At 43.7% G+C, this 12,858-nt stretch overlaps 1 protein-coding gene across 2 annotated transcripts in view; it reads right to left on the bottom strand.

Moving 5' to 3' along the window:
- ERCC5 (ERCC excision repair 5, endonuclease) overlaps positions 1-12,858 on the bottom strand; it is a 30,168-nt gene that overhangs the window by 1,288 nt on the left and 16,022 nt on the right. Inside the window, exons 8-14 of one of the 2 annotated variants that reach the window (XM_032610874.1) lie at positions 11,568-12,689; positions 9,309-9,550; positions 8,833-8,952; positions 8,449-8,662; positions 6,353-6,497; positions 2,327-2,527; positions 1,089-1,173 (exon numbers count right to left, since the gene is read on the bottom strand). In XM_032610874.1, coding sequence (XP_032466765.1) covers positions 1,089-1,173; positions 2,327-2,527; positions 6,353-6,497; positions 8,449-8,662; positions 8,833-8,952; positions 9,309-9,550; positions 11,568-12,689 — 2,129 coding nt within the window. The remainder of the gene's footprint in view (positions 1-1,088; positions 1,174-2,326; positions 2,528-6,352; positions 6,498-8,448; positions 8,663-8,832; positions 8,953-9,308; positions 9,551-11,567; positions 12,690-12,858) is intronic. The other variant, XM_032610875.1, reaches the window with a different exon arrangement.

Here is a 12,858-nt window from a genome sequence, read left to right as displayed (position 1 = left end):
TGACAAAATGTAATCTGGCCATCTGAAACAATGAAGGCCATGCAATACAAAGAAAAAAAACTTACCTTCACCAGTGAATGGGGGCTTTATTTATAACAAATTGCACTTATGTCTGATAATAAATATATGTGGGAAGGAGGGGAAAAATAAGAGAAAATGGACGTAAATGTTAACATCCATATTAGAGGAAGCAAACAATGAGTTAATTCATTTTTTTCACTTTCTAATTCTGGGGAGATAAACTTATATTAACGTCTACAATGAAAAGGGAGAATAGTATTACCATAAAACTTATCTGAAATTAAGGAGTAATCAGTCACTATGCCAACTAGCTTTCCTTGTCGGTGGGCGTACAATGTTTCCAGTACAGAAAGTCATCAAACAACGCGAAAGTTTCTGGAAAGCTGGTCTACCTCCGTTTTTTGTTTGTTTGTTTTTCCAAAATTAACCCAATCTAATGGAAAAGGATTTAACTTGAACATGTATCTTGCAGGAGCTGGTCTGAATTCCACTGAATGGTTTCCCTGTATGTATGTTTTGTGGGCTGCCTCTGGGGTGGGAGGAGGTCTCTGTGTGGGCAGGAACACACTCAGGGATAAAGCGAGATGCTGTTACCTACCTAAGGGAACTGAGGGTCACCTCTCCTGCCAGTACACTATGACTGAATTAGTACCTTTGATGATTCATTTACAGAATTTAAGAATATTAGTACTTGAAGACACTTAATAATCAGAACTGCTTTGGACTGGGCACTTCTTAAACTTTTTAAAAATGAAAATAGCTCTAAAAGGGTTAAATATTTAACCATAAACACCTCAGTACGCAATCCATTATTAGATCGTTTTTCTCAAAGTCAGAGTGAATACAAAAGGATATCAAAGTTCAGCCCTAAGAGTGAAAGTGGAAAATGAAGACAAAGTCCAGCTTTCCCGTTTTGTTTTCCTCTGTTCTCTTACTGAAGTATAATAATTTTTAAATGTATGTTACGTGCTCTAAAATAAAAGTAACTAGTCTTTAACAGCTGGCCCTCACAGCTTTCCTAACTTTACTCTCTATCCTGAACTTAGGAAAAGAGCTGCCGTGATTACCTGCTGGACATTCAGTTGCTTTAATACAGGAAACAGAGATTCATCTGTCTTCGTCCTGTTCCAGCCAAAATACCGCTGACAAAATATGCAGGCAGTTAAGACTCATACATGTTTTTAAAGACATTTAAACAAGTGATAAATAAAAAGGTCCAAAGAAGCCACCCTTGATTCCATTCCCCATGTCTCCAAAGATTTTCTTATTTATAAAGATTAAAATGATAAAAGAAAAGAATAACAAAGCAAATTATTCCAACATAATCATCTGGCATGATGTTCTTATAAATATCCTCTAAGATAAAAGATATTCAACTCTCATTTTAGGACATCAAAGACTCATGACTATGAAAAAAGGTTAATCTAGAATAAAAACAAATTTCTGATATCACATATATTTCTTTTTTCTTTGAGAAAAGATGTAGTTAGAGTAATACTATGGCAAACTTTTAAACATCTATCCAAATGATTATTTAAATATGCAGAAAGGAACAGTAATAGAAAAAATAAAACTAACAATCTTTTCTATTCTTTCAGAATGAATACTTAAGTATGTAGTGTATCTATGAATGCTTATCACTACTTACTTGAAATAAAGATTCTCTTTAAAACTAAAAAGATGATTCACAGTAACTAAAACATGGAAGCAACTCAAGTGTCCATCAACAGATGAATGGATAAGCAAAATACAACATTACATACAATGGAACAGTATTCAGCCTTAAAAAGGAAGGAAATTCTGACACATGCTACAACTTGGATGAAACTTGAAGACATTATGCTAAATGAAGTAAGCCAGTCACAAAAAGACCTAAACTGTATGGTTCCACTTATATGAGGAACATAGTCAGAGTAGTCAACATCACAGGGACAGAAAGTAGAATGGTGGTGGCCAGGGGCTGGGGGAGGGGAAAGGGGGAGTTAGTGTTTAACAGGGATAGAGTTTCAGTTTCACAAGATGAAAAGAATATGGGGATGAATGGTGGTGACAGTGACACAACAATGTGAATGTATTTAATAACCACTGAATGGTATGTTTAAAATGGTTCATATGGTAAATTGTATGTTATGTGTATTTTACCACAAAAAAAAAATTAAGGAGAGAGAGAAAGGAACAGAAAGGAGCATCTTAGCTGACGGAATATTTAAAAAAAAAAACGGATCCAAGTTCATGTCCCATAAGTTTTAAACCAAAACACATATTTGACTTGATATTCCTGAGGTTTGAGGAAGGGAAAGGATATTCTCTAATCTTCTCGAGATCGGGTTTGCCCCACAGAAACGACCCCTTGGACTCATCCACCACAGGCTTGAGGTAAGCGTCTGCCACGGCCGGGTTAGGGAAGCCAGGCGTGAGCTGCAACTTGCGTAACTTTTTTTTCACTTTGGTGTCATAAGGATTAGGTCTTATCTTCTTATTCTTTTGAGCTCCATGCCACCACTCGCTACAAGGCAAAGGAAACAAACCTTCGTGAGGCAGTAAGACCTTATGGCAGATGCACCGCAGACAAAGGGCTAAACGTAAAGTTCAGAGACGTAAACTCAAGTTCCACCCAACTCCAGAACAAAGCCTATGACTTACAGAATGACAATGGTGTCTTTCTCGTGTTATGAACACAGTATACAATGAGGCAATCACTGACTGACCCCTTCCTCTGGGCTTGGCACTGTGTTAACTGCTCTACAGGCCCCGTCATCACACGAGCACAGTCCTGCCACTGTCCTCACCTCACAGACAAGGAAACTGGACTCAAACAGAAGCCACGTGCTCAAGATTTCACAGCTGGGACTGGTACAATCTCCCTCCAGAGCCCACACTCAGAGAAAAGTCACAGTTCCTCTCCTTCCCAGTGGTAAAATGAAGTAATAGCAACGTATCCATATTATTTACCTCCAGTCAACTATAGTCAGGAACCAAGAATATTTAATGAAATGTAAAAATGCCAAGAAGATGTTAAAATTTTAAAATGCAGAATATAACTCTACATCAAGTGTGATCCCAATACTGGGGGAAAAAATGTATATATGCGGAGAAAGAAAGAAAAAGTAAACAGGGATATTTAAAATAATAAAAAACACTAACAACTGTTATTTTACCGTGTGCTAGGCAATGTTCTAAGCAAGGATACAGCTGTTAATTTTCTTGATGTTTTATTCCTTTTTCAATTTTTCCTTTGTGAGTATAAATCACTATGGTGGGTTAAAGCCCATTCTTGGACCCTCCTCCCAACAAGAAGTGTTGGGGTCCATGTCCCTTACCCTTGAGTCGGGCAGGCTCCGTGGCTGAGGAAGGGACATTGTGCCAGGCCTTTAAAGACTGCAGCTTCCACTTCCTGTCTCTTAGAATATTCGCCTTGCAAGCAGCCAACATGCTGTGAGGAAGCTCCAGCTCGTGAGGAGGCCCAGATGGAGAGGGTCCAGGCGCCCCGGGCCACGTGCTGGCCGACAGCACCGCTCGCCAGCCACGAGCGAGGCACCTCACGGGGCCCCTCTAGCCCAGTTGAGACGCCCCCGACACACCTGGCACCAGGCGAGGCAGCCCCACCCCGCGCAGCCTGATTGAACTGCGGATTCACAAGCAAAATCTCTGACTGTTGCTGTTTGAAGTCACTGAGGTTTACGGTAGTTTGTAATGTGGCAACGGACAACCAGAAAAATTTACACAATTAGGATAAATAAATGGCATAAAAGTTAAAAACATAAATATTACCCTCTCCCATCTACGCACTAACGGAACCTAAAAAACCCTACATCTGCTGCTTCACGTACTCATTGGTCTGAGGACCTGACTCACAGGCGTGGTCTCCACCAGTGCCGCACCTCACCAAGGCAGGAGTGCCATCTGGTGTTCTAACTTCAGTCTTCGTGCAGGATCAAAATGCAGAAAGGAAAAAAGGATCTATCTTCATCAGTTTTAAAATACTGTTCAAGAGGGCGCTGGGAGAACACCTACAATTCTCCCCTACTCTCTTGTGAATCTTCATCTTTGAAATAGTACTCATGGTTGCCAGCACAACACACTGTAAGCTCATCAAACCAAAAGGACCACCCCTCCTTCAAGCAAGAGGGCCAGGCACTTGAGGGTGGAAGATGGCATCTGCCCATCAGCTGAGCTCGGGGGACACAAGACGGGGCAGCAGCAACTGTGATAAAGTGGAAGGGTTTGTGCCCTGACCAAGCCAGTGGGGTGGAATTGCTGTCCTCTGTTTCTGGGCTATTTGGGAATTGGGGCTCAGTATTTTCAGATGCCATTTCCCCCCAGGAAAATCCAAAATTTTCTGTGAAATCTCCCCCAATTTAAATGTTGGTAGCCCACTCAAAATTAAAGAACATACTGTGTAGGCCAAAGCAAACACAGCTGGGCTGAACTCAGCCTGCAGACTCAGAGCTGCTCTGCTTTAAAGGGGGGCCGGCCGGCCAGGGTCTGGTTAGGAAAAGGGAGAGCAGAGAAGAAAGCAAGGCGACAGACACTCCCAGTCTTCTGCTCTTCCACTGTCTCCGCGCCCTGTAACTGCACCTGTCCTAGCCCTGCAGAGCCAGGCAGGCAGGGGCAGCTCCTATCTGCCATCAGCGAGCTAAAAGACCAAGGCAGAAATTGCTAGAGCTGACTAAAAACATAACCATTCAAACAGCAACAAACGAGCAAAAACTGTTGAGAGAAGAAAAACGGCATAAACAGGCATTCACTAGATCAGCATGGCAAACTCAACAAACATGAAAAAAAATTACTCTCACCAATAACCAGGACACCAAGTCAAAAAGTTAGATACCACTTTCACTTATCCTAAAATAATAATCAGATAAGAACTCAAAGACATGTATATAAAGTCACTCAAGGCAGTATTTGTTTAGACTTTTAAAAAAACCAGAAATAACAGTTGGCATTTGATTAAATCAGTTATTCATGATACATCAGAAGAGTCCTATGGAGTCATTAAAAACAGCAATGTAAATCTATACGTCATTGATAATATGCCCTGTTCTATCACCAAATGAGTTGCAGGTAACACAAAAAGTATACAGCATCGTCTCATGCTTGTAAAAAAATAATAACAGACTTATGAGTATACTTGTACGTGTGTGTGATTATATATAAAATGCATGTGTATATTGTGCATAGAAAAGACTAACACTGTATAAACCAAAATGTTATCTGTAATCTTTATAATTCATATTTTGTCATTTTTCTAATGTGTGTTTGTTATTTGTATAAAAGTTACTTGTACTTTTGCAAGTTATTTACATACCATGACTTACAAGCAACCTAACAACGTACCTCCACTATATACATTTCCTCAACAATAAGAAAATTATGAAAAGAGAGATGACGAAAACAAAAAATAAAATACAACCCTATGTGTGCTAAGGCTGGAGAACAGCAATCATTCAAACAACTTTGTATTTAATTCTAATCACTGAATCTTCAGACCAGAACATCCCGAAATTTTTGAAACCAGGAGCTACGACTGGAGAGAACACTAAAGAATCATTAAATCAGCTACTGCCAAATAGTATCCCATGTCAAACTGATGATTTTAAAAGATGCCATCACAACCTGTGACTAGACAAAAAACCACTGAATTGTACTTTAAAAGAGTAAAATTTATGCTGTGCGAATTATATATATATTTTTGAAAAATGCCACCAAGGAGCAACCTTAAGAAAGAACTACTTTCACAGACAACTTCGTAACTAGCTCCATCTCAGAATCTCCAAAAACAAAGAGTGTACCCCAAGTACAGCACGACTCTGGGTTCCGGACAGAAGGAGACGCCACCACTGAATACATCACAGTCTACACGCAGAGAGAAAACGTTTCTGGCATATAGCTCCATGCCCCCGTCTGGTCGACCTCCCTCAGAACACTCGGCACACAGCAGTACAAGCACGTGGATGCTTCTCCCTCGCCCCCAGGGTGTGGCAGCTCCTTGAGGACACCTACTCCAGCCTAGCACACTGTCTAGCACATAGTAGCTGCTCAGGAAATATTTGAATGAATGAAATGGTAAACTCTACACTCCCAGGAATTCCCACTGGACTGGCTATGTATCCTCAAACTCGGGTAAGCCTGGCACCTCTAAAAATAAATGCCTATGATTTCATCAAACTCTAGAAAAGGGAAAACAAACTTTAGTAACCCCAACCATTACCACCTCCTGTTTTCTCAGGGGACAATGACTTGTGACAGTTCACGATGTAAGGAATAGTTCTGTTTAATTTGGGTATTTATATATAAACACCTGAATTAAAGAAATTAAGAAAGGACTTACGAGAATCTTAGGAGAGGTTCCAGGCCATGTCCAGGGAATTCATTGAGAATTTCCATGGCTGTAACACAACCTACAGTTGGTATTCCTTCCGTATAATCACTTCCAAGCAAATAGGCCAAATTTATTAATTTGTTCCGGTCCAATCCTATAAGAGTAAAAGTTATTATATATTTTTCCACTTTTTATTTTATAAACATTTATTACATAACATTTATAAACACTTCATTATATAGATAATATACATGTATATATCCTTATCCAATACCCAAAGGTATCTCTCTTTCGCTATTTGAAATAGATTCCCTTTTTTTCTTTTTTTTTTGCGGTACGCAGGCCTCTTACTGTTGTGGCCTCTCCCGTTGCGGAGCACAGGCTCCGGACGCGCAGGCTCAGCGGCCATGGCTCACGGGCCCAGCCGCTCCGCGGCATGTGGGACCTTCCCGGACCGGGGCACGAACCTGCGTCCCCTGCTTCGGCAGGCAGACTCCCAACCACTGCGCCACCAGGGAAGCCCTAGATTCCTTTTTTTTAAATGGCATTGTGCTTGGATTTTTCAAGTTTCACGCATCCTTGCAGTTTTAAATGCCATATAACCTCTGACCCCCAAATTCGGCGCTCTCACCAGGACATCTCCTCTGAACGACAGTCACGCACACTCAACTGGCACCTTAACATCTCCGTGGAGATGTCTAATGGGCACCTCAGAGACAACACGTCCAGACCCGGGTCTTCACTCCCGCAACACCCACACCCGCTCCTTCCCCGTTCCGCCACCTCACCAAGGCCAGTCCACTCCTGCGCTGCTGCGAGGGAGAGGGGGTGTCATCCCTGACTTCTCCTTCTCTCACGTCCCAGCCCAGTCTACCCGCAGAGCCTCTCCACCACACTCTGGACTCTCCTCCTTCCTCTCTGACCTCACCTCTTGCCATCCTTCTCCTCATTCACTCACTCTGGCCCCTGAAGTCGTTTCCTGGGCCTGCCATAACAAAGTGCTCAGACTGAGAGCCTTACACAAAGGATTCATTTCCCCACAGTTCTGGGGACTAGAAGCCTGACCTCACGGTGTCGGCACGGTTGGTCCCTTCTGAGCCTCTCTCCTTGGCTGGCAGACGGCCGGCTCTCCACGTGTCTGCACGTGGTCTTCCCTCTGTGTCCTAATCTCTCCTTCTTACAAGGACACCAGTCGGACTGGATTAGGGTTCACCCTAATGACCTCATCTGACCTTAGTCACCTCTTTAAAGAACCTATCTTCAAACACAGTCATACTCTGTGGTACCAGAGTTTAGGACTACAACACATGGATTTGGGGGAGACACAATTCAGCCTGTAAGTATCTCCATGCCTCCCTAGAACACACCAAGCAGGCTTCTGTCTCAGAGCCTTTGCACATGCCAGTCCCTTTGTCTGACATGCTCATCCCCACGGTATCCATAGCACGTGCTTCCTCTCTACTTTAGGCTCCAGCCCAAAAGGTGCCTATTAGTAAAGCCTTTTCTGACCACAAAGGACATGTACTTCCTGCGACTGCAGGTCATTCTCGCCTCTCTTTTACTGCTCTGTTTTTCTATATGGCTCATACCACTGTCAAATTACAATTTATGTATTTTTTTTACCATCTGTTTCTCCTGCTAGACTGTTTTATTCTCTGCTGTTTCCCCACTTCCCATTGCCAAGAACAACAACCGGCATCTAGGAATCGCTCAGTGTGTATTTGCTGAATCAACGGGAGGATGAAGGATCACTGCCAGAAACAACAAGGACCATGAGGCTCCTGATTCCAGCAGGAGTGACCCCCACCTGTCTCCCCACTCTACCACCTGTGGTTTACTACGGAGAGCTCAGGTAACCAGTCAGAGCGTAACCAGGCCTGATGATTAAAACCGCAGAAAATGTCTGAACATTACTAGGGTTTTAATTTCTTAGTTCCAAATTAAAAATCGTATTCTGCTACAGAAGCAAAAGATCATTTATATGAAAACTTGTACAGATCTACCATTTCCATTAATGCACCAAATTAGCTCCTTGGAAAGAAAGAATTCATACTACAAAATTCTGAAGGTAAATTTCAGAAAGCAATCGTACTCTAAAGTCTTACCTAATTGGTTGTGAAAGTCCACATACTGGTAATATTCTACAAACTTGTTTTTATTAAAAAAGTTTTTATAGACATGCCGTGCTCCGAACAGCCAAATGTCACTGTCATCAGTGATCGTTCCGGAAGTTTGATCAGTCAGATCCAGGATGGCGCACTGAGCTTCTGCTTCCATGGGAGCCTCGACGTAGGGGATGCCGAACAGGCGAAGAAGTTCCTGAAGAGGTACAGACACACAATGACCCCTGCTGAAGTGCAGGACCCGGCCTCTACCCGGAAGTGGGAGCAGTGCTTCAACAGGTAATTTAATGCATGTGCCCTCCGGGAGTCTGATTAAGGAAAGACGTCGGTAGGTATTGTTCGAGGACACTCAAGCTGTCCACCTACCTGGCTTTCCTGGAACATCTGTCCTGTCACAGTAGCCGCGACCCGTTCTTGCTGCTGTTTTTGAGCTTTCAGTGACTCCTGCTGTGTTAAAAGGTTACTCTCCAGCGTCTCCAGCTCCTCCTATAAGATAATTTTGCTTGTAGGTAATTATATTAATAACCCAATTAAGTTCATTGGTTATAAAAAGCCTGTATTTAGTCTGACTGAAGTTACCAACAAGCTTTTTCTCCTTATGCAGGTTTCCACTTGGATTTCTGAGCGAGTTTGTAATAGCTTTAGAGTTCCCTCACTAACCCACACGGGAAGTGGACACTATCCCGGCCAGGAACCTCCACAAGAAAGGAGCCATGTCAGCAGGAGTAAGAAAATGGGTGCAAAGAGCTATTATGTCTTCCTTCATCAGCTCCTTAAAAACTCAGAAGCTACTTAACTTGGCTTCCTCAGCAATGAGTAAAAACATGATGTCACGTTATTACCAGGTCAACATCTTGCCATTCGTTGAGCAAATCGTCTGCATCTTTTTCTTCAGGTGGCTCAGTGCCCACGGCCTCCCTCTCAGAGTTGCCTCTTGGGAGGCCCTGGGGGTCACCTGTGGCTTCTTGCGTCTCAGTTCCTACTGGTTCCTCTTCACCTTGTTCAGAGGGAGGTCTGGAAGCTTCGTGTAACTCAGCTTGAAGTTCATCGCTGCTATTTATACTCTGCACTTCAATGAAACTTCCTGTACCAAAATAATAAGATCATTTTGTCTATAACTAAAACATTTAAATTACCCTGAAATCATCAAGAGCTTTCCAAAGTATCCTGAAAAATGTTTTACCCTAAAAAGAAGAGATTTAAATGTCATAGAAAACATGTAACAGTAGTATATTGTTATTAAATAAATTTATTAATAAGTGCCTGTAACTTCAAAATAAGCCTTTTCAATTAGATACACTGGCACTGTCTTTGAAATTAGGGACCACGCTCTCAAACATCTGCATATTTGCTTTATACAAAAACTTCCTCTAGGGCTTCCCTGGTGGCGCAGTGGTTGAGAGTCTGCCTACCGAAGCAGGGGACGCGGGTTCGTGCCCCGGTCTGGGAAGATCCCACATGCCGCGGAGCGGCTGGGCCCGTGAGCCATGGCCGCTGAGCCTGCGCGTCTGGAGCCTGTGCTCCGCAACGGGAGAGGCCACAACAGTGAGAGGCCCGCGTATCGCAAAAAAAAAAAAGAAAAAAAAAAATGTCCTCTAAGTTAACTAATATTGTTTTGAAATTCAAAAAGAACTACCAGGGTATGTACACAATCATGGAGTTTTTAAAAAATGTTTGTATGCTATTTCACTATGAACACAGCAAAGAATAACACTGTGACACAGAAGAGAGAACCCTGGATAAGGACACGGAAGAAACAGCTCTCCCTCTCCCACCTCCTTCCTTCCTCTCTTGATGTCCTTTCTTCTCTTTGAAAAGCATTTATTGATTCCCTTCCTTCACTTCAGGGGGAGGAGTCTGGATCTGAGGACACACTCAGGACGGAGGGGCTAGGATCAAGGGGACAGCCAGGACCAAGGAGGAGGCCAGTGATATCGGGAGCTGGTTACAAACAGAGAATGAGCAAGTAAGTAAATACATTGAAGATAACAGAAGGTCCCTCACTGTTAGACAGGGAAATTATAAAGAAGGCAGAGTGTAGAATGAGATCTGGGATGCTGGAGAAGAACTGCAGATACGAGCGTGAGCTCATGGGTGTATACAGAGCCCCACGAACAGGTGCCAGGCAGGGTTGGGATTCAAACCCCATCCAATGGCCCCAGAGCCAGAGCTTCTTGGTCTACACTGCACTGCTCTCTCCCGTCTCCACCCTCTGGTCACCTCTGCAGGGGAGCTGAACCAAGAAGGCCAAGTGTCCCCGTGGCTCAACCTCACCTGGGAACGGCTTGGCAACTCAAGTTTCTGGCCGTTCTACACATGTCCACAAACGACCACAAAGACACTACCATGAGGACTGATTCTGGGGTTAGATATAAATTTTAGTGAGTAGGCAATTCTGCAGATTTGAAATCTGTGAAAAATGAGGATTGACTGTACATAAGCGTACACAGATATAGACATATAACATACATGTGTACATATAGAAAGCGAGAGAGACAGAGAGAGAGATATGATAAAGCCAATGTGGTAAAATGCCAGCCACTGAGGTCCTAGGTGAGGGAAATAGAATGTTTTTTTTTTTTTTGCGGTACGTGGGCCTCTCACTGTTGCGGCCCCTCCCGCCGCAGAGCACAGGCTCCGGACGCGCAGGCTCAGCGGCCATGGCTCAAGGGCCCAGCCGCTCCACGGCATGTGGGATCTTCCCAGACCGGGGCACGAACCCGTGTCCCCTGCATCGGCAGGTGGACTCAACCCCTGCGCCACCAGGGAAGCCCAATAGAATGTTTTAAGATACTTTTTCAACTTTTTAAAATTTGTAATTATTTCAAAATAAAAAGTTAAAAAATTAAAGGGAAACTCACCTTTACCTTCTCCAACTAGGGCACTCACTCCCTTTAAAAACAAAAATGAAAAGAGCAGCCAAACAGCAAAGGTCAAGTTTCCTTTACTAGCTGTGTGTCCTTGGCAAAGTCACTTGTCCTTTCTGGACCTCTAGTTCACCACCTGAACAATGTGGATCTGGACGACACTAAAGCATCTCTCGGTTCCTGCAGATGTGAGATCCTACTTTTCTTTATCTCTAAAAGAGCACAAGCACTTACCATCAGATTCACTTTCTTCAGAGCCTGTTTCCTTTGGTTCCATGGAAGCTGGAACTGAAATTAAACCCTGGCCTGCAGATTCAATGGTCTCATGTTCTTGGATGGTTTTCAAGAAATTCTCATGCTCTTTGGCATTAACAGATGCCACATTTCCTAAGTCACTTATTGTCTCTAAAGGGACACTTAGTGTACCACTCGATTCTTGCACACTGACGGTGCCTTCAGGAGCAGGGTTCTTTTCAGATTCTGCTTCATCATCACTTGAAAGAACAGAGGTGTCATATTTACTCTCAGGTGGAAGAAGACCTTGCTGTAGCTCAAGCACTTTGGTATACGTTCCACTCCTTGATACGGAACTCGGACTTGTCGGAGGTGTCGGTGTCCACTCTGGTCCGCTCTGGAGCCCAGGTGCATCCCTGGGTAGCACCACAGTGTTTTCCAAAGGAACTGAATCTTTTCCATCCTTAAGTGCAATCTCATCGTTTGTCTGAAAGGCTTCCTTCACCAGGGGAATAAACGACATCTGCTCTTTTGGAACGCTAGAGTCGCTGCCTTGACAAAAGACAGTCCTCGGTAAGTGAGCCGATTCTGTCCGCTCTTTGTCGGCATCAGCGCTGGTTACAGGCTCCTCTGCGAGGTTCACACTGGCTGCGTGAGATGCTGCTGCCAACGGCACTCCTTCCCCATCTCTCATTTTAGGTCCGTCCTCAGTCTCCTCGTCAGAACTGCTCTGGAGCAGTTTCGGTTTTCTCACGCCTGCCCCTCCTGTCTGCAGGTCACTCCTGGCACGCACTTTCACGTCTTCATCATCATCGTCGAGAGCTCTCTGCATGGCCAAGAGAGTCAGCGGCGACACAGAACCCGCACGTGCGGTGGCGGGCGCGCGCCTCACATGGCGCAGCCTGCGGGTCTCACTCTCCAGCTCATCTTCTGAGCTGCCGCCCAGCAGGGCCGCCTGCAGGGCCAGTAAGGTTCTCGGGGAAGGAGGGGAGGCGTCAGGCTCTTCCTTTGGCTCCAGCTTTTCACACGGAGATGACTTCATGTCAGAAGACCTGCTGTGCATTTCACTGCATGAAGGAAGAGACTCTGAATCCACTTCTGCAACTTTCTTAGCTTGAATACCTTGAGAAAAATTAAATACTCTCACTATGTAGCTTTACAGTGTGACAACATGCTTCTAGTTAGATGAATAAGAGCATACCGGTTCTCATAAATGAATTTATAAATTCTCATTTAATCAGCAACTAAGAGTTAATTTGTTAGTTAATGTTAAAGTGGGTTGGTATGATAC

This window comes from Phocoena sinus, chromosome 18 (assembly GCF_008692025.1).
Source record: "Phocoena sinus isolate mPhoSin1 chromosome 18, mPhoSin1.pri, whole genome shotgun sequence".
Lineage (NCBI taxonomy): Eukaryota > Metazoa > Chordata > Mammalia > Artiodactyla > Phocoenidae > Phocoena > Phocoena sinus.
Note: the sequence above shows the minus strand (reverse complement) of the source record. Positions and strands in the feature narration are given on the sequence as shown.